The following is a 22,777-nucleotide window of genomic DNA, read 5'->3' on the forward strand; positions in this document are numbered from 1 at the left end:
ACTTATTTCACTTATTCAAAAACACTTTATAATTCCATATTGGTGGTAGGCCACTAAGAAACATAAATCACCCCAGGTTCTTGCTCTGGAAAGTGTGCATTATGGTGAGCTTTAATCAATTCTTTACTTACTTTAGAGTAGCTTGCCTACTCTTTAAGTATCTGTGTTTGATACAGCTGTCAAGTAAGGAGGGAAGAACCTAGTAATCATGCCCCACTACATTTAAAAAGGAGGATTCTAAAGATTCATTTTAGAAACATCAATTTACATTTTAAAGCAATTACTGTATATATAATTTAACAAACTGCATTCTTTGCTTTGAAAGAATCAAGAATTATATGACTAGCATAATGCCTACATGATCCCCTACCTTTTTAGGTACTTCCAACAGACTATAAAGATTCAGTATATAAAAGCAGAGTACAAAAAAAAAGGCTGCTTGAAATAGATGGGTCATAAGTGTGGTCTGACATAATTTTGCCTGTCATGGAAATATTTTCAAAATAACTTCATCTGAAAAGGCATACAATCTATAGTAGTTTTTTATTCACAGTGAACTGTAAGATCAATGGTCAGGAACACTTTGACATTTTGGCAAAACCACTATAATAGAAATATTTTATTTATAAGTTATTTTCTTTATTAAAAAGTTATTTCATATTTAAGAACGCATTTATCTGTAAACACTCAAGGCCTCCAAATGTTTAAAAATTAACTTGGAAAGTCTGCCACACTTGATACATGATTCTAAAAAGTTCTTTCTGCAGGATCAATATCGCGAGTTTTCTTCCAGCTGTGTGAACTCCTGGTATATAATGATGGCACAATGACTACCAAAGAAATGTGCACTACAATTTGAAAACTTCTCTGTGCATACAGCTGGTCCACTGAGAACCGTTACATGGTGATTTGAGAACACTCCTGAAAAACTGAATCTTCAATTCTTTTTAATTGAGTCAATACATGTTCAAACTCTTACAACAAGAAAAAAAAAATCCTATGAGGAATAGCTTAACTGTACTAAAGCACATAAAGTCAAAGTTAGCAAAAAGATGTTGAACTATGGAATATTCTTAAAGTTATAATATTTTGTAGCTCTTGGGATAAAGACACACACACACACACACACACACACACCCCTCTTCATTTTCAGCCTTTCCTTTAAAGTTATTCTATCAAGAGACAAAACAGTATACTAAGAACATATTTTTCAAGAGATGTTAAATGAAGACATGGTAATCATCATGATCACAATGTAAAGAGATTAAAATTAAATGGTATTTTAAAGATATTTTTATTCAACTCGCTTTTGCAAAAAAAACAGATTTTGTTAGACCAAGATGTAATTTACTCCCCACCAATTCATTTATTTCAAAGACTTTAACTTTGTGAAATGTATTACACTTGTTTTTCCACATAGGTAGTATAGAAAAAGGAAATTACTGTGAGAAAAACTTATGGTCATGAGCCTCTAAACCCAAATTCCACTGTAATATTATTAGTTTCATCCAAATGAATCCTGCCCCATATAATGGTTTCCTATTTTCTAAACAATGAAACAAGATGGAAGAAAGAAAACTAAACAGTGATTCAAACATTTTATTTTGATAGATCTAGATCTGCTACATTCAAGAAATATCTAGCCAAGGGTTGCTGAAAGCCAGGCACTAAGCAAAAAGTAGCAAAACTGAGCAAGATGTCATCTCTATCCTGGAAAAACTACTAATTTGGGTGGAAGGACAGTCAATTCGATTTTTAAAAAAGGACAAATCAATGTAATTGGTAAAGGAAATTGCTCAATTTATATGACAATGCATAGAGCTAGAGAGGAAGAGATATTTCCAAGAAACACAAGGTAATATTTTAAACCTAAGGAAAAAAGGGAAAATAAACAACACTACACTTGAGTGCTCCTTTACTGCCCACCATTAAAAATATCATAAACTATTCCAGCTTAAATAAGCAACTGTTTAAAAAAATAAAGTTCTCTTAAGAAAATGAAGTATACAGAGAAGAGAACTGACAGGCACTCTTCTAGATGCTTACATAAAACTCACTGAAGCTGTCTAATGACCGCATGAAGTAGGTACAGTCTTTCAGATGAGGAAACAGGCGCCGAGGGCTTAAGTGACTTGCCCAAGGGCATACAACTATTATAGGGTGGCTGGGATTTGAAGACAGGCAAATCTTGGTCTCCAGTTAACCGAAAATGATAATAGGGTTTTCTACCTACACAGCAATAAGTATTGGTAGTTAATAAATCTCTAGGATGTTTCCCAAGCAATTTCAGTATGCAGATGTATGCTGTGTGCATGAAATCTATGTTAGAGTCATAGCAGACACAGAGAAAGAAGAGACAAACTAGATAGCTAATTGTGTACTCTGATACACTTTACTGCTGGGAATTTATCAAGAGCAGCTTGACAAAGAATTAATACGCTACTTCCAGTGCCTCCTTGGCGAAGGCTTGCTCCCATTATCTTTGACATTATATTGAGGGTAGGTAGCCATTGGTAGGCAGAGTGAATGAAAATCTATCCGATGAAAGGTGCTTACAGTAATACATGCATTTTGCTTCCTTTTCTAACCCCCCCCACAAGAACTATTTTTTTTTTTTTAATTTATTTGACAGATCACAAGTAGGCGGAGAGGCAGTCAGAGAGAGAGGAGGTGGAGGCAGGCTCCCTGCTGAGCAGAGAGCCTGACGCGGGACTCGATCCCAGAACCCTGAGATCATGACCTGAGCTGAAGGCAGAGGATTTAACCACTGAGCCACCCAGGCGCCCCCACAAGAACTATTTTTACCCTCACTCCCTCATGCCTTTTTCTTTCTATCTCTGAAACATGAAATAATGAAAAAGAGTGAGAACAGAATACAGCAAAGTATCTCATTGGAGCCTCCTTTTCAAAGGGAGGCTTTCTCCCTTACCCAAGTTATCTGAACACTATAGAAAACTGGCAAAAGTTATGTATCCTAATACTAAAGAAACATTTTAAATGTTCTCATTGGTTATTACAACCCCAAAACATTTAACAGGGAATTATGACTTCCACTTGGTTCTGACTTTTTTAATTTAGTAGACAGCCTAAAAATACATGACTTGTTAACTAAGTAATAGTGTGGGGGGTATTTTTCGGGGTATATATACAACTTATGCTTCAATATATGGTTATACTTTGGTCCTGTTTCTTAATTTCATTACACAGATCTTTTTGTAAGGACCAATCCATCTTTAAAAAATGTGAATTTGATCCATGTGTGGTTATCACTTCCTAGGTATAAACATCAGTCCCGATACATGCATATCTCTGTGATTCTATCCTATAGTGTTTCAACTAATTATGTGTATTCTACCTGGGATACATAATTACAACAAATGTAGGTTTAAATGGTTATTTTAATTTCCTGCAAACACTCATTCAGTTGTATTTATTTGGATGCCTATCATACACAAGTTAAGGACAGTCTCGGCTTCATGGCTGTGATAGGAGCTTTTATAGTGTGGTAGGAGAGGAAGATAATGAAATAAAGCAAAGTAGAGATAAAATTATGGTAAATGCTGCAGTATTAAGAAAATGCATTATGTTAAGGTTTTTACCTAGTCCGGGGGTTCAGAGAAGACCTCTCTGAAGGAATGACTAAAGTGTGTTGTGGTGGGGGAAGGGCACCCCTATGGCTGTAGAATAGAGGTTCTATGGCAAGTACAAAATGAGGCTAGAGGAGTAGACAAGGGCTAGATTATGCAAGACCTCATAAAGGATTTTGGTCTTTACCACAGGAGTAATGAAAAGCTTATGCTGGATGTTGGTCAGGGGAAGGAGATAATCAGATATGCCTCTTGAAAAATCATTCTAAATGTAATATTAAAACCAGAATGGAAGTGAGAGTGGATGTGGCAGAAATTATGTGAGGAAGTTATTCCATGAGACCAGGAAAGAGAGAATAGCTGCTTAGACTAGCTAAGTGCAACAGATGAATAGAAGTGAACATTTAAGAGATATTTAGGACATAAAATGAATAGCATTTGGTGACAGATTGATTAGTTGTGAAGAATAAAGGAGGAGGAGTTATCAAGGATGAGACCCAAATTTCTTATGCAACAGGATGAGGATACTAGACAAGAGTCTGACACTAGACAAGTTTGCTTGTTTTTGTTTTCTGGGGTAGGGAGGATCACGAAGTCCACGTTTGATCATATATGGTTTGGTCATATCCAGGTGAGGAAATCATGCTCCAGGTAGCTCTGGGAACTCAGAACAAAGGTCTAGACTGGAGATAAAAACATGGGAATCATCTATGTATAGGCCTTCTCCAATTTCCTTCTCAGAGCTACCTTCTCCCCGTTCTAAAGCTGTTAATCACAGTACTTGAACCAATGCCTTGTCACAGTGTAGACACATTAATTATTTGTCCATCTTCCCCATTAAACTCTAAGCTCCATGAAAGCAGTGACCACTTTTATTTTGGTTCTTTTACCTCAGCTTTACCTTTTACTTTTTACCTTACGTAGTCCTTACACTTGTCAGGGTATCAATAAATAATATTTACGTGAGATAATGAACAATGTAACACACACCTTAATCAATAATGACAGAATTACAGAAATAATAACTGGAAATTACTAATTTTCAGTGTGATTTGAAAAACTCATAATTTTCAGTATAAGGAAAGGTGATATAGGTGAACACATTTTATAAATTTATTATTTATTTAGTGCTATGTTATATATAATATTATTTGTAATATCTTATATAGCTATATACATATATTTCCCCTTCAGGGAAAGGTAATAAAATTTTCTAGATATTTACCAATTACCAATTAAAGCATAAACCAAACTGGAAGAAAATACAGTTTGATATATAACAAAAATGCAATTATCTTTGTTATTAAAAGTCAACCTGGCTTAGGACTTCCTGTACCTTTAAAAATGCCCAACAGAATACAAACTTTTACTATTCAAAGGGCCATACACACTTTTAACATTAAATATGTACATCATTTCCCACAAATCTCAGTTAAAGTATTTTATTTATTCATTGGTATTAACTCAACAGATAGCATTTTTGTATCTCCATTTTACTGATAAGAAATCTGAAGCATGAGGGGCGCCTGGGTGTCTCAGTGGGTTAAAGCCTCTGCCTTCAGCTCAGGTCATGATCTCAGGGTCCTGTGGACAGAGCCCCATGGGCGGGGCGGGCTCTCTGCTCAGCAGGGGGCCTGCTTCCTCTGTCTCTGCCTGCCTCTCTGCCCACTTGTGATCTCTGTCTGTCAAATAAATAAATAAAATCTTAAAAAAAAAAAGAAGAAATCTGAAGCATGAAAGTTTTTGAGAGTTACCGAAGGCACAATATTTGCTTGGAAAAAAAAATCTTTGGCACTACATATTTTACTCTCTATGAACAAAATAACAGGCTAAGTGCCATTTCCATTAAAATTAAATTGGATACTACCTATTTTACATGTGATTGTGATAAAAAGCAGCTAAAGCAAAATAAAAATAGCCAATCTCCCACTGAAACAGGATCTACCAAGAAACACTACAGTTAATGAAAAGGGTCAAAAGGAGTAAGATCCCACTGAAATACTTTTTTAAGCTACTAATAATTATTTCATTACTACTTCATTTGGTTTTGTGAATATGAAAAGCATGTAAGTAATAATTTTAACAAGTGACTCATTCTGGGGCATACCATTCACTTCTAACTTTGAATGGAGATAGAACATAATTCATCTTAAACTTCAATGGAGTCGACAATACAAAAAGAGGCATTTCTAAATCCTCTTTTGTTTTCATCTTCTAAGAAATATTTTAACACTTATATATTAAATCTGAAACCTATTACATTGCTCAAAGTTTATATACTTTTGTATATAATCAAAGTATGGGAATTTTAAGTAAATATATTGAAGAGTACAAAATACAGTGCAAGATGATGACAGACACTAGCAAGCAGTTTCAATGCTTTTTAAATTACATTAAAGAGAAAATATCCTAAAGTGAAAAAGGAAGAACTGATAAAAAATATTTTTAGAAGAGGCTGTGGTTGGCCATTTATTACTTTTTTGTATTAGAGTTAATTAATATTCTGAAAAGGTCTACAAAACGCTGAACAACCTCTCAAGCTTTGAATTCATGGCACTGACCTTAGGACTTTCTCAGAATGATTTTTAATGCATCCTGTTATTAGTAAAACCTGTTCAAACACATGCCCCATCTGCCAACACCCCATCTGCAAAAGAGCGTCTTATTCTTGTAGACAGTACAACTTCTGCTTGCTTCCTTCTCTTCTCTACATACCAGCTGTATGGTAATGAGTATGAGCAGCTGAAAATACTGCACGATAACAAAGCTAATATGAAAACGGCAGAACACCACTTCCACTCAATGCAGCAGTTGCAGCATGAACACTGCAGATAAGCTACTACACAGAGGTCGGGTGGGTGAGAATTTCATTTGTGTGTACTGGGGGAATTGGGGGGGCAGGGAATACACATTTGTGTGTGTGCATGTTCGTCCACACGCGTGTGTGTTAAATATAGGGTTTCCACATAATTAAAAAATAAAGAGAACTAAGAGCAGCACAGGGTACCAAAGGAAGATCTAAATTTCTAAGCACTTTTGTTAAGACTTGTGAATCAATTCTTTAAATGTTTTAAGTCTCAATTCTTATTTAGTAATGATATTCCAGGAGCCATTTTGACAAGGTAGTTTTCAAATATGTTAACAAGTATGTTCCATTTCCTAATTAACTTATTTTGGGGCCTCTAGGGAAAGAAATGGAGTCAGAGCTTAAGATCATAATGGAAACTATTTGCTAGACATTTTAGCAACCAACATGTGAATCAATAAATTCTATTTTTAATTCTTATATAGCAATTTAAATTATTTTAATATAATGGCATTTGAAGCCAACATATTTATTCTAAACATCTGAGAGACTCCAAACAAAATACTAAGATAGCACATGTAACCTTAATTTAGTAAGACATAATGGGGTTAACTTTTATACATATGATAGTCACACTGAATGAATCTACATAATGTAAGTAGAACCAAATCACATTAACTTTTTATGTGCAGTAGCTTCCATTTAGAGATTAACAGTCATTCAGGAAACTATTTAAGAAAAATGACTATTCAAAATTGGTACTATGTATTTTTGAAGAAACTAAAAATGAAAAAATATTCAAAACACTAACCATTAGTAAAAGAAATATGTATTATCATGACAGTAGAATTGTCATTTTAATCAACATATCTAAAAAAAAGTCTTGTGAACTTCACAACAGTTTTTAAGTTCTTCTTGCAGAACCATACTTTCTATAGGTTATTTCATTTTATTCTTACAATAATCCTATGAAGTAGGTACTTCTGTCTCCATTTTACAGATGAGGCTTAGTAAGTGGTGAAGCTAAGAATGTAATCCTAAGTCTAAATGATTCTATCATCTATGCTGTTAAGCACTCCACTATTCTGCTATAAACTTCATAATGAAGATTTAAGTCTGTGCCATTCACCGTTGTACTCCAAATGCCTAAAGCAGTCCTGGACTCATAGAAGTTATAGATTGAATAAGTGGAAAAGAAAACTACTCAGTTGTTTCTGAGTGTAAATCAATTTTAATGGAAAAAAAAAACTATCCATTTTGTAATAACCCTAATCGTTCTGATACTGGAAAAAAAAATACCACTTAAAGAATCTTAAAATAAGATTGTTTAGTAATTCAAGTTTTGTTCACTTGTCAGATTGAAAAATTAAGTCCTTATTAAAAATTTCCCATAGTTAAACATCCATTTTTGAAAAGGTTGGTACAGATAGAATGAGAGCAAAATTGCACTAATTTTAGTGCTCACTTTGGCAGCACATATACCAAAACTGGAATGATAGAGAAAATTAGCATGGCTCCTGCACAAGGATGACATGCAAATTTGTGAAGCATTGCACTTTTTTTTCTTAAAAGGCAAAATTGCACTAATTTTAGCATTTTGTCTATTTTTGCAAATCCACTTACATGTCCTCATTTTTACTAACAATAAAAGTACATTTTTTCTTATTAATTAGCTTAACATATTCCTTGACTTCGAATATAAATCAAGGCCATGAGTTTCCATAATATAGAAGCTTTTGTATAATATATATAAGAACCTAAATTGAAAGAATAGTTCGAACTTAAACAGTCCCATTCATCCTTTAAAATGTAAGACATACAGCTAGCTACATTTTTGCAAAGAACAAACTTTTAACACCACTTACTGATTCAAAAATTCCACAAATTCAGACAAGATTTACAAAAACAGTATTATACTGCCCCTACATGTTCAAACTAGTAGCAACAATGATATTTTAAAATCCAAAGTGATAATGCAGAGATTTCTGTGGATTATTGAAAAGCTGTTTAAACTTAAATTGCTCCCAAGTGAACTATATGAAATCACTCACACATAAAAATGTAATTAAATATAGGAATAACCCACAAGTTTCAATTTTCATTTTCAATACTAGGAAGGAGAAAAAATTCTTAAGTTCATCCAATATTACACTTTTTCTCTCAAAACCGATTTCTCTATTATTATATGTAAATATCACAGAATAACAATAAACAAATAGCTATCCATGTGATTTTAGAGTCAGTATTAATTTGATAATGTTTGAGAAATACTTGCTCCTACTTGCTTTTCCTCTAGACCTACATAAATGTCAATAAAGTTTATAAATATATGAACATTTATATAAAGACTACCAAAGTTACAAGAGAAAGCTTGATTAATCTCAGATTTATTATTTAAAAAAAATCTATATTCTCACAATTTAGGAATAAAACGCTATGCATGCAAATAAAGAGATGTGCTGCATCAAGAGGTAAATGGAATGTAAATTGAAATAACTGAATTGTAACTCCTAACATTTAGAATGTTGTTGACTTTACCACAAATGGTAGTCCTTTCTGCCATTACTTCTATGGTGAAATTTCTATCATATTAAAAAAATCTTGGGGTGCCTGGATGGCTCAGTTGGTTAAGCGACTGCCTTAGACTCAGGTCATGATCCTGGAGTCCCAGGATCGAGTCCCACATTGGGCTCCCTGCTCTACAGGGAGTCTGCTTCTCCAGCTGACCTCTCTCCTCTCAGGCTCTCTTTCTCATTCTCTCTCTCTCTCTCAAATAAATAAATAAAATCTTAAAAAAAAAAAATCTTAGGGGCATTGGGTGGCTTAGGTTAAACATCTGCCTTCAGCTTGCGTCATGATCCCAGGGTCCTGGGATTGAGCCCTGCATCGGGCTTCCTGCTCAGTAGGGAGGCTGCTTCTCCCTCTCCCACTCCCATCACAGGCATTCCCTCTCACTGGCTCTCTGTCAAATTAGTGAATAAAATCTTTAAATTATCCCTATCATTATTTATACCTACCATAAACATATCTACTAAAAATTATATCTACCATTATTTAACTGATTTATATGTGAAACACACATTAATTTATGCAGCTTTCCACAAGTCAGAAATAGGGCCAAGAACTCTAATCTGACCCAGGAACAATCCAGAAAGAAATCACTAGGTGAGCCCAGCAGGATATTATTGAAATTTTCTTCCAAGAATATGAAAAAATGAAATATAATAGAATCCTATTTAATCTTTCAGAACCTCAAAATACTATTCCGTGCTAGATACTATCTAACAGTATTTGAAAACCAGTAGATTATACATATCAATAAAGTCACCAAGTCAGAGAAAGTGTGCGTCTATGTATGCATGCATATGTATGTAGGTACCCACATGTAAATACGGAGAAACTATAAGACAAATTACCACCAGATGATTTAGAAAAGTATACCACAGAATGAAGAAATCTGGTGACACAATGTATACTGGAACAGACCAAACATGTTGTCCAATCCTAGGCAGAATTCTCAGGGTCACTAAAATGTTAACTTATATAAAAGGGTGGACTTTTTCTGCTTTGTTCACTAATATATCTGAAGTGCCCAGAACTATGCCTGGCAATTGATGGATGCTTATCTGTTGAATACATTAATTAATCCATGTTCCTCTGATTTTGATGTGACTACAAAATGGGGACAATGAGATACATCTCTCAGAGACACAAAAGCATCTGTAGCCTCCTTAAAGGAAGGAAGGTCTCTGCCTTACTCATCTCTGTTATAGTAGCAACACATACAGGGAGTAGGCCTAATACATATTAGCAGAATAAAAACTAATTTAGTAGTATTAATTTTCCATGAAGTAAAAAAGTGACAGAGGTTCTCATTCCTCATTTAATGAATATGTCTGCTAACAAGAGTTACATTTCTCACTGAAGAAAAATAATATATAGGCTCTGAACTACCATATTATATGGAGCTCCCTATAACTAGGTTAGTGAAATTTAAGTATTCATTTATATAATGTATGTTTTAAAGGATTTAAATATGCATGCACTCAGAACTTAAGGCTTTGACTATTTTGACATTTCAAAGTGTATTCCATTTTTTGTATGTGGGTGACAGCTGTAAAACTCAAAGGTCTGTGGAGTTAGTTTCACAATTTTAGAGAAAGCTGTGTTGCTGACTTCAGAACTTTTTGGAGTTTAGAAAAGTAATATGGTGCATATATATTACTGAACACTTCCAGTATATTATACATTAATATTTTTGCAGAAAGTTCACGAGTATTCAAATAATAAAACCGATTATCTTAAGTTACTTAGAGTTAGGTTTGGCTAACTTTAAAAAAAATTCTTAGCTCTCAGGGCTTGCTGGACATCTGGTCTGCGGACAAGGGACAGTGGGCAGCAAGTTTATTTTTTAGCATATTTTTCATCTGTCTCCCATACTACATCTTAATAGCCCTTGCCCTGTGATGTTAAAGTAATGAAACTATTTGAACAGATTGTTATCTATCAACAACAGGGATAAAAATTCATGGCAGTTATTTCTACAATGTAGTTGTAGACTTACACATCACATTATAATTTGTTTTACATTCATATCTGACAATTGAGGCACACATAATATGAGGACATCACTTGATGACAAAAACATCTAGAAAGCAATGTTGTCAGTAATAAGATACTGAGGCCATCATGAGTTGTGGGAACAAAGTAAGAATTACATATTTTAAAACCAAGGATTACATAGCAAAAGTTACCCCTTACAACACATGGAAACTAAGGATCTGTTCACTCAACAACCTTACCAAGGTCAGTTTACCACAGTGTTTGTGATGCTAGAGCCAGATGCCTGACATAGAATCTCCGCTCTGTCACTTATTAACTCTAGGACACATTACTTACCTTCACTATGCCTCAGACTCCTCATCTGTAAAATAGGGATACTATAGTACAACACCCACTTTACAAGGTTATCTTAAGGGTTATCTGAGTTCATATGTGGAAAGTATAGTGCTTCCCCTGCATCCCAAGTTAGACTCTATACTATTAACCCTATTTTACTGTCATCAAAACACTAACATTAGTGACTATTTTCTGTTTCCATAAAGTAAGCTCCATGAGGACATGGCCTCTACCTAGTTCACTGTTATAGCCATAGGTTCTAGAAAATTTTCCAGCTCTGTTCTAAGTGCTCAATATATATTTTATGGCTGATAGTAATACTGATAAATGTCATGTCAAGATATAAGCAATAATTTGCAGCAGTATAAATGTGAAATGTGAAAAGACGAGATGTAAGCACAAGCAATAATACAAGTTCCTTCTGCCCATCACTTCTCTCATCATCTGCTTATTAGTAAACACCATGTTTTAATTCAAAGTTACTGTGAAGCCTTTCCTGAATCATTTGCTTTGAGTATTTTGTACTCATAGTACTTTGTACATGGGTGCATTCAAGCAAAATTATACTTTTGTACTATAAAGGTTTAAGGTTTTTACCACTAGACTATCTAAGATGCATAAAGGATTGTAACTTTTCACTTTTGTATATCCACAGGTACAGGGGATGAAGAATCATCACTTTTATTTATAGCTAGTACCCTGCACAATACAGAGAATAAGACCACGAGAAAATTTATAATTTATATTCTGTTTACTCAAGTTTATGCATGACACATGAAACATTCTTAAGAAGAAAAGGCCTGACAGGATTTAAAATAGAATGGTCTGATATGTGGTAACTAATTCTTTTATTGGCTAAAAAAAAAGTAGTGACAATAAACCATATCAGATCAATTGAAAATGCTTGAATTTTTCAAGTTCAAAATTTTCAAGTTGAAAAATTTCCCCCAGTTCCAGTGGAATATGTGTGTAGGGAAAATAACCAAAGGAAGTCACATTTTAGTTTACTCAAAAAAAAAAAAAAAAAATCAGGTAACCTATTAAAATTTCCCTCCAAACTTGCTCATATCACCATCCTGTTCTTTCTTCTCTCCAAAGTATTGTAATTTTTTCCCTTTATTTCAGCATTTTCTGACATTTTTTGGCTACTGTAGAATCTCAAAAGTGCCATGGAAATAACCTTACCTACGTTTGTTTCTCCTTCATTTTCAAAATTGGTAAGTAGTAATTACTTTTAAAATTAAATGTCAAATTGTATCTGAGTTTATTTAAATTTAGAAAATGAAATATTCAAATCACAGCTGCAGAGTCATTTAAAAACATTTAGTAAACAAAAACATTCCATATTCTTAACAGAACAAAAACTCCTTCAGAATCTTCCAAGTTTAACACATACTTCAACGAGTTAGTCATAAGAATATTTATACTAACTTTCTCCTGCATATCACTAGGAGCATAAAATGACATGAAGGATAATTTCTGAATTCTAAGAGTTTATAGCCTAACTGGGGAGACAAGATAACTAAATGGAATAACATCACCGGGCAGTACATATTTGCCTAAGGGCCAAAGGTAATGGCAACAATTACAGTACGTTCCACTGATGGATGAGGGCAACAGTGGATGTAATCAGTGCCAGGAGAAAGGTTCCAACCAGAGAGGGAAGCTACTGTGAGGTCCTGGAAAGAATCTAGAAAGAAAGAGGCACAAAACAGACTGGTCTGGGGGAGAGATGGAGGATGCTGGCTTTTTAAACGATTCATATTTCTGTATGTTGGGGAAACATCCATCTATTTCTAATTGGCTAAGAGTTCCATGAAATGGATACTGAGGGGCGCCTGGGTGGCTCTGTGGGTTACTCCTCTACCTTCGGCTCAGATCATGATCTCAGGGTCCTGGGATTGAGCCCCGCATCGGGCTCTCTGCTCAGCGGGGAGCCTGCTTCCCTCTCTCTCTCTGCCTGCCTCTCTGCCTACTTGTGATCTCTGTCTGTCAAATAAATAAATAAAAATCTTAAAAAAAAATAAAAATAAAAATAAAAATAAATGGATACTGAGTTTCATGAAATGACTTTCAGGAATCAAGACATTTTAAAAGAGCAGACTTGCAACAACTACTTTCAGTAAGAATTAATCATGGCTGGACTAGATTAAAAAAAATAAATAAATAAAAATAAAAAAAGGTAAACCTGGATTGGAGCTAAAGGCAAAACTATGCCAGAAATGTAAAACTAAGTAGTAGTGTTATAAGAAATAGGCAAATATTTCTGGCAGCTGCTCTTGTTAGTATGAGAAGTACTCTTGTCGTAATATTATTAATAGCAATATATTTGGGGAGGGGCTGTCATTTATACTATGCAAATATTACCCTAAAATTCAGAAATATAAAAGGATAAACTAAGGTGATGCAAAAACTGAAAAAACCCTAAGACTTACAGTAAAGATAATGTAATAAATCATAAAACTATACATGTGGATCATCTGTCTAGATAAAAACCCAGATTATAGTTTTAAAACTATAGGAGGAAAAAAATTGTAGTTGAAAATAATAGAGGTGACAGGTCCATGACAAATATTTTCCAGAAAGAATAAAAAATAAAATCACACAAGGAACAAATAATTTCTTGATTTACATAGATCATTCATTTATATGAAGCTGTAAGTATAAGCCTATCTCATTATTTTTTCAAAAGGAAAAAAAAATTCCCTATGATAAAAAATCTAGACTGATACAATTAGAAATACAATGACATAGTATTAACTAAGCAAAATCCATAAAAGTTTATCACATAGGGATAAATTTCCTTAGAATATGATTTCTTACTCTTTAAACAATAGAAATCCCTCATGCTGGTTTTTAATTGGTATTGCTTCCTGGAAAACAATTTAACAGTATTTCTCAAGAATCTAAAGAAGTTCATACTCCTTGACCCAATAATTCTACTTCTAGAAATCTGTGGATAGAGATGTTTAGGATTCATGTATAAAAAAGTTCAAAGCAGGTCACTGTCTAAATCAACAATATGAGGAAAATTTTGGAAGAGTAGATTATATATTTTTAAGCAACCTCAATTATGGGAAACCACCAACAATATATTAACAGTGAATTAAAGTACCAATATTCCTAAAAAATTATTTGAAGTTGTTATTGTAGTTATTTTTCAGCAGTGGAACTACTGGTAATTTAGTAAATTGTAAAGGAAAATATTTTTTCTAAATTTTACGTATTGAGTATGTCTTATTTCTGTGAAGAAAACTAAAAGATATTAATTATTGGAAGAAAGTTAAAATTCCCTGTCCATGTTGAATTTGGAGGATTTGGGAGATTATTAAATTCAGAAGGGTACTAATTCAGAAGCTGGCTTTAGCAAAAGAGTTTATGATGGCCTACTTTGGGGGTACATACAAAATGGAACTTCCCACAAATGGAACTTACCGTAGGGTAAGTAATTAGATGCCTTGTTTTTTTTTAAAGAAAGGTAATACAACTATTTGACAAAACTGGCAGACATTTGCTGAAGAGGTACTGATAGACTGGTCAATAGTCTATGAAAGGAGCATAATAGATTAACATTACATACTGCTTAAACTAACTGAATATTATACATACAAAAAATAGCTAATTAGATCATGCCTGAATGAGGTTAAAATTTTGAATATAGGTTTATCTAGTATCATTGATAACTCAACAATGAAGAAAAAACTTAAACTCAAGATAGCACTGAAGCTAAGAGAGGTAAAATGCTGTTTAAATTTTTGTCCTCACTGTCAAAAGTACTGGTTGAGCAAACTGATGAGAATGACACTGCACTGCAGTCGGAGGATGCTTTATCTGTCCAGACAAGCTGCTCTCAGTTGTTGTCTGCCAACCACAGACCCTAGGGTATGACAAAGATTCTCTTCTTGACCAAACTCTAGATGGGCTCTGCTGAGCTCTTTTTCAGCTAGGCTCTGTCCTTGGGCACGTTATCAAGAGCAAGAATCCTACTTAGTTTAACCAGACTCCTCCCAATCTTGGTATCTGACCACCTTCCATAACTGCTGGGTTCCTCATCTTCTATCATCCCCCACTTGATGTCATGTCTGACCACTTTGGTTACACTGGTTTACCCAGAAGCCCCCCCTCTCCACCAGTGTTTCCTCTTAGTAATTTTCTCCCCACTGACCCCTCCAAACTGTTCCTTGGCTATAAACTCTCACTTTTCTTTGCTGTATTTGGAGTTGAGCCCAATCTCGCTCCCCTACTACAAAGCTCCTTTGTAGTAGTTCCTATATCTATAACACCACAGTACCCCTGAACAAAGTCTATCTTGCCATTTGAACAAGTGGCATGAATAATTTTTTAACAGGTATCATCACTCAGCTTATAAAGACAACAGACAAACATGCATACTGTTCAAATATCTCCAGTTTTTTATTACTATAATTATTGTGTAATCTGTAGGGTAATTTCATAAGTGAAACATCTTAAAAGAGATTACACCAAAAACCCTGTATTTATAAATGCTTTATCATATCAAAGTTATTTGTAAGTTACTTGTTTTAATCTTTGAATCTATTTTCTCACAGAAACAAGGTCAACAATGATAGCCTTCCAGGCTTACCCTACAAAATACTAAGAGTAGTTGAAAAGTGTTAAGTTCACATAAAAACAAAATGTATAAAGAGAACGGCTACTGCTATTAGCTGCAGCATTCATGCACTCTGCAGCTAAATGCAGCTTTACTACTCACCAAGAAAACTGGGGAAGATAGCTGGTCTGAGCCTCCATTTTCTAGTCTACTGAATTGGAGAGAATACCTAATTTAAAGTACTTAACAGGGACGCCTGGGTGGCTCAGTTGGTTAAAGTACTTAACAAACATTTAAGTCATTTAAGCATTCAGTGGGTTAAGATATACAAAACAACTAAAACAGTGCCTAGAATACATAGTGGGCTTTTCTAAAAAAGACAGCAATTATTAATAGCCTTACTATACTAATACTGTATATTAAGAAGAGAATAAGCAGTGTGTTAAATTCTAGCAGTTAGCCACACAAAGATTCTTTTCTATAAAATTACAAAAGAATTAGAAGAGAAGATGATGGTTTTAAAGGAAATGTAAGACTTATGGCGTTAACTAGCAATCTCATTCTAAAGATTTACCATAAGCTGAAACATATATAAGCAAAAAGATATATGCACAAGATTTACTTGATCATTATAATCACATAAATCTAGACTTCACTCTTTTTTGAGTAAAGATTTATTAAAACACAGTCATGTCCATTCACCCATTCATTTAAGTATTATCTATAGCTGCTTTTGTGCTCCAGTGGCACAGAAGAGTAATTCTGATAGTGACTATAGAGTCCACAAGTCTAAAATATTTACCGGCCCTTTGAAGAAAGTCTGACTTAAGCTAACCTGGAATGATAAAAATACACAGAAGTGATATTCACATTTTCTCAAATGACACGAATATTCTACTTTAATTTCTACTTTTACTTTGAAGAAAAATTATTTTAAATGTGGTATTTTGAATAGAATTTGATATGGAACGTAATTCCTACAAAACTGTTTTCAACTATCAGAAATCCCAGTCATGTATTTCATTATTGCTTGAGCTCTTTTGTCTCAGGAGAACAAGCCCTTGTCCCATATTGACCCCACCTCACCACCCTACTACCCCACCAGCAGTTCTCCACACTCTTCGCTTTGTTGCCAATGCTTACGTGGCACAATTGGTACACAGTTCAAGCCCAGGAATATACAAGAAACTCTCAAAACAATATTTTGTCTGTAAGTCAGCAAAGTCTGATAGCTTTAAAAGCCCTATATAAACCACTGCCATTTGCATGTCATCTGGAAATTTCTATCAGAATAATAACAATGAAGAGTAACTTTATGAGAATACTGTAAATGTTTAAAAAGCTCCCAAACAAAATGAGTTAAGAAATGAAATTTAAGCACTGAAGTACATTTTCTTAGTATTATTAGTTGTAAGATGTTCTTTCTCTTATCACTAAAAAGAAAAAAAATGCTGCTAGATAAGCTATAAAATTCCATCAAAATGTATCTAAGGTACATTATTTTTTCACATTTTAAACACTTCTTAGGTATGCTCAAAATGCGAAAAAATAATGTACCTTAGGATTTAAGAAACAGCGTATTACCATAATTAGGCATCCCAATTTCAAAGAAAATTAAAAATTTCCAGTGATTTTATAGATTAAATAAGCTTTTCCTAGAAAATTCCTCTTCTACTAAAAGACAATTCTTTTAGAATACTCAACTAGTACTCTCAAATACTCCTGATCCAATTACCTATAGGGCTTTTAAAAATATAGATAGATCCCTAAAAACCTTAATCCAGATCTCTTACATAAAGCTATCCAAAAGAGTTGGTAACCCAGGATTCTATGGTTTTTAAGATTGGCTGATTTGGAGTGTGAGCAACCAGGTGGAGGAGCAGAAGGAGAGGGAGAAAGAGAATCCCAGAGTGTGGAGTCTGATAGGGTACTCAATCCCACAACCCCGAGATTAGGATCTGAGCCCAAATCAAGAGTTGGATGCTTAACCGACTGAGCTACCCAGGTTCCCCATTTTTAACAAGTTCCAAGTGTAACTTAGTACCAAGAATGCCTAAATAAATCATAAATAAATAATGAGGATCTTAATACTAAAAATATTTTCATTTACAGTAACTGAGTAATAGCTAGATTGCTATTTCTTTACTGTTGTTAGTATTAAGTCCAAAGTACCTCTGAGGAGAGACCAGAAAAATTTATATAATATTAAATTTGACTACCAATACCAGTATTACACTTAATAGTAGGTCAATAAATTTTCTGAAAATATTTCAAGAGATATAAATTGAGGTTGTGGTTATAGCAACTAAAAGATTGTTTCACAATTTTTGAAGTTATTTTATTGTGCAAACACTAAATGGATCAACATCTATGAGGGATGGAGTGACAATAAAATATCATGTTTTTCAAATTTTAATAGGTCAAGACTGTTACAAGTCTTACACTAAGAGGTCACTCTAGTGCACGTTAGCTCACTATCTAGAAGAAAAAAATGGCCTACAAAATACAGAAATCTACCTGCTTTATGTACTTTGCAATGTAGAACAATCTGCTTGAAAGCAAAATATGCCCAGTGTAAGAGATATACTAGATATTACACACAAAATGACTAATTATATATCATACCAAAAGTCTTCCTTAAATCTTTGATAAAGAAAAATAATATTCTTAAAATGTTTATTATCAATTTACCAAAGTTAATAAATAACAAAGAACATGCAAGCCAATTAAAAACTATCTAAATTAATCAGTCATGAAAGGGGGGGCGGATATAATTACACCATCCCTCTAGTATTTCTAGTACTCAGAGTCAATGAGTTATGCAATAGTAAGTTACTGGCAGGTAGGCAGTCTGAAACTGAATGTGTTTTTTAGTTATCTTCCCACAAAACTTTCTCGTACGAATTTTATTTTTCAAATCTAGTTCTCTTCTACTGTTACAAATGCAAGGCTATAAATTAACATAACATAGTAACCCAGAAAAGTCAAGCTGCATAGTGACCCTAGGAAGCCCTCAGGGAAAGCCTTGAAGTTCTCTATTAATTTTATAGAATCTGCTCCCGAGCCTTTTAAGTTTCATGTACATGTTAGAAAATAATGGTAGAAAACATACATTGTGATATAATGAAATAATCTGCCATATATTGTACCTAAGAATTTATTAGAAATACTCAACAAAGAACAAGATTATCTTAATCCTTTCATTTAAAAAACGCACACTTCTTTTCCTCCATTTAAAAATTTACTTGGGTTGGTATTTTCTTTTATAGAAGTGTTAAAATAATAAATTAGTTTATTAATGACTTTAAAGCTATTAGTGGTCCCTGTGTAAATGCTTAAATCAGAACAGTGACCTCATTCAGAAGTTATAAAAGTGACAAAGCAAAAGAGGACAAAATAAACAGTTTCTGACAACATAGTAAAGAAGAAAATAAGAGGGTGATGGAGATATTTGTATTCCATGTTCAATGTTGAAACTGTATTATTTAAACTTCACTCAAAATACTTTCAACATGGCTAACACTTGTTTCGAGTAGAAGTGGAAACTACTCCAAAGGAGCTAAGATAATTAGAAAACACATTTTTACGAAGGATAAGTCCCAGCAAATAAAAGATTGTTTTTACTAAGGAGAAAAAAATACTTTTTAGGTGTTGTGTGTTGATCTTCTTGTTTAGTAGAATATTTCCCCTTCATTTTTTTTTTCTTCTTAAAAAAGGGAACTAAAACATTAATAGCACTTTACATGTAAATACCCATTTAATCTCAGGTTTTTGTGGGGATTTTTGGTTTACTGTGTTCAGGATCATAAACATATTTTAGATCTAAAAATATATCACTCTAGTTAATAATTCAAACTAGCAATACCAAGTTAACTCAAAAAATACAATAAAACTGCTAATATTAACAGGGTCAGAACTTGGTGAGGGAAAGCAGAATGTTATCCTGAAAAACATCCAATAAATCATAACTTGATTATACGTTAGCACAAGTTCTACAAAATGTTTGTTAGTTCAGGATTGTCTATATATAAACTCTATCGTAACTGCCACACAATAGCAAGCTATTTTTATTTTATATAACAGCAAAAAGTAAAGTCCCTATTACATTAAGTTTGAATTAAAGAAACAGCATTTTTTAAAAAATAATACAGCTCTAAGGGCCAGATAAATCTAGGGAACTTGGAGTACTCTTTATAAAGAGTTAATGTAATTCCCATTACATTATAAGAAGAATGCCACCAGCTTCTTGCTTTTCCCACAGAATAAAAACTACCAATTTGGGGTTGTAGTATTTGCCAACATATTTTAAAACATAGTTTTTACATTTACCATTTTTAAATAAATTTAAAGGATTCTAATATCATGAAAAATAAATGAGAGAGGGAACAAAAGGTGGACTGGGTAACCTTGCCCTCCAGGCTTCTCATCATACTATTATAACTCCCACTTATTTAAGTTTTATCTGGCTACATAATGCACTGATAATTTTATTTATAAATATCAATTGAAAGCCCAAGCATTTCTTCACTAAAGGAAAAAGAAGAACTTCATTTAAATAAATATTCCTATTTTTCAAATGCAAGACTTACCCGTCTTCGACAAAAGGGGAGGCCTTGGGCAATGATACTAATGCTAAATATCTTCATCACAGTTTGATGTGGCAGAGGCTCTTTTGCACTTTTAAGATCAACAGGAACCAAGCCATGGTTTAAAGTAGCTTTTCCTGGTTTTGACATTTTAAAACTCCTCTTGGTTGATGAATACTTTCTACATGTAATACAGGCACATTACTAAAAATTCTAACCACCAAATTAAAATATAATTTGCTAATTAAAAAACAAAACAAAAAAAGGCTGAGAACCCAAGGCCTGCTGCTTTTGTCTTTCAACCTTCTCCTACCAAATGTCCTGACCTGTCTGAGGCTTGGTGAAGTGCAAACTATCCTAGAATAGCCAGGAATTATAAACTAGTGAAGTGAAAGCTCCTGCTCCTGCCAGTCAAACAGCTGGTGAACCTCCCATACAAAGTCAGTAATGTGAATACAGCCAAAGCAGGGCAATGCTGTAGGGTCTCTTTTAAACTTCTCCAACTACTAACCCAGGTATTCCCTAGAAAATGAAAGTAAAGTTTTCTTTACAAAAATCCTGTATTTTCTCTTAAATACCTTGAGTCTTCCTTACCCAAATATCAGCATTAATATTTTAGGAATGTTTTGAAATGTGCTTCAAATTTAAGGACAGCATTTATGCATGCTCAAAAAATACAAACCCATGTGTGTTCTTAGATATATTCAGAAGGAACACTATATTTTCAACCGTTTGTCTTAAGCATGCTCTCTTTTCCTTTTTCATACAACCATTCTTTATTTCATACTAAGACGTTAAATTGACTCTATCTCTCTAAGGCTATTAATAGGCACTTCACATTAATCTTATAAGTAGACGTTTTAGTTGTTTGCAAATGTCAGTTCAAATTCTCAAAAATGCAGTGATTCTACTTAAAAGTATGTCATGTGATTAAAGATTTTTTTTGAAAAACCCAAGTATTTACAAATGTAGCTTATGATGGGAAACATTCATAGTCAAATAATTACTAACCAGTTCATCACAAATCCTTAGTGCCTAATTTCTCCAACATACCATGGTCAGAAATATCTTCCTAAAATGCATAGAGAGAATATGGTGTACAATCCACTCCTCAAAAACTTCCCCCATATGTTCCCCAATGCCTAAGATACAATATGGAGATGAAGACTCTCCTCAGAGTGGCTCCAAACTAATCTTTCCCACATTACCTCAAATATTTTCCGAAATTAAGCACTTATGCCAGTTAATTAATACTATACTTCATATTCAAACCCATGAACTAGTCTGTCATGAAGATGGTAAGAGAAAAAGTTCAGTGTAAGAATTAACAGAGAATAGTTTTGATAGATGGTAAGTAATGGATGTGAACCATCTATTCACAATGTTTGGTTAACTAGTTGTTCTCTCCTTCCATTCTATTGTCCTCTTTCAAAAGCCAGTCATCTTACTTACCTCTCCTTCCAATAGCTTTTATTGATCTCTATAAGGAGAACTTAGAATCTGATATGAAGGGAATGAAAAATGAGAATCAGAGATGAGTGATTTCTTTCTTAACTTCGGAAAGATATGTCTTACTAAATATAAAGTAGGCTACTGGGGAAGCCAATCCATACACTAGAAATATTCCCAGTCCCACCAAGATGCTACTTTCCTTTTATGCCATAATTTAAATGTAGTTAGGGACACCTGAGTGGCTCAGTCAGTTAAGCTGCTGCCTTCGACTCAGGTCATGATCCCAGGGTCCTGGGATGGAGTCCCATAGCAGGGAGCCTGCTTCTCTCTCCGCCTCTGCCTGCCACTCTGCCTGCTTGTGCGTGCGCGCATGCTCTCTCTCTCCCCCTCTCTCTGACAAATAAATAAATAAAGTCTTCAAAAAAATAAAATAAATAAAATAAAATCAGGGGCACCTGGGTAGCTCAGTGGGTTAAGCCTCTGCCTTCGGCTAAGGTCATGATCTCAGGGTCCTGGGATCGAGCCCCATGTCGGGCTCTGCTCAGCGGGGAGACTGCTTTCTCCTCTGCCTCTGCCTGCCTCTCTGCCTACTTGTGATCTCTCTCTGTCAAATAAATAAATAAAATCTTAAAAAAACAATTCAAAATCATTGGGGTGCCTAGGTGGCTTGGTCAGTTAAGCATCCAACTCTTGATCTCAGCTTGTCTTAATTTCAGGGTCATGAGTTTAAGCCCTGTGAGTTCAAGCCACTTAGGGAAAAAAAAAAAAAAAGCAAAATCATTTTCAGAGGTGACATTTTTAATTACACCAAAGTAAACAACCAAATTTCTCCAAGGAAAATATACAAATGACCAATAAGCATATGTCAAGATGCTCA

At 34.0% G+C, this 22,777-nt stretch overlaps 1 protein-coding gene and 1 non-coding gene across 5 annotated transcripts in view; one reads left to right on the plus strand and one right to left on the minus strand.

Moving 5' to 3' along the window:
- The window catches only part of FBXW7 (F-box and WD repeat domain containing 7), a 223,345-nt gene that overhangs the window by 40,433 nt on the left and 160,135 nt on the right, over window positions 1-22,777 (minus strand). The window contains exon 1 of one of the 4 annotated variants that reach the window (XM_047717650.1): window positions 20,452-20,778. The exons of the other annotated variants lie outside the window; for them this stretch is intronic. Within the exon in view, the coding sequence (XP_047573606.1) occupies window positions 20,452-20,598 (147 nt within the window). The 5' untranslated portion in view covers window positions 20,599-20,778. Of the gene's footprint in view, window positions 1-20,451; window positions 20,779-22,777 lie in introns of those variants that run through there. 4 annotated transcript variants of the gene reach the window in all.
- On the plus strand, window positions 7,851-7,955 carry LOC125094527 (U6 spliceosomal RNA). Its single transcript, XR_007125552.1, has one exon. It is a non-coding gene; the product is annotated as a U6 spliceosomal RNA (small nuclear RNA).

Source organism: Lutra lutra, chromosome 2 (assembly GCF_902655055.1).
Source record: "Lutra lutra chromosome 2, mLutLut1.2, whole genome shotgun sequence".
Lineage (NCBI taxonomy): Eukaryota > Metazoa > Chordata > Mammalia > Carnivora > Mustelidae > Lutra > Lutra lutra.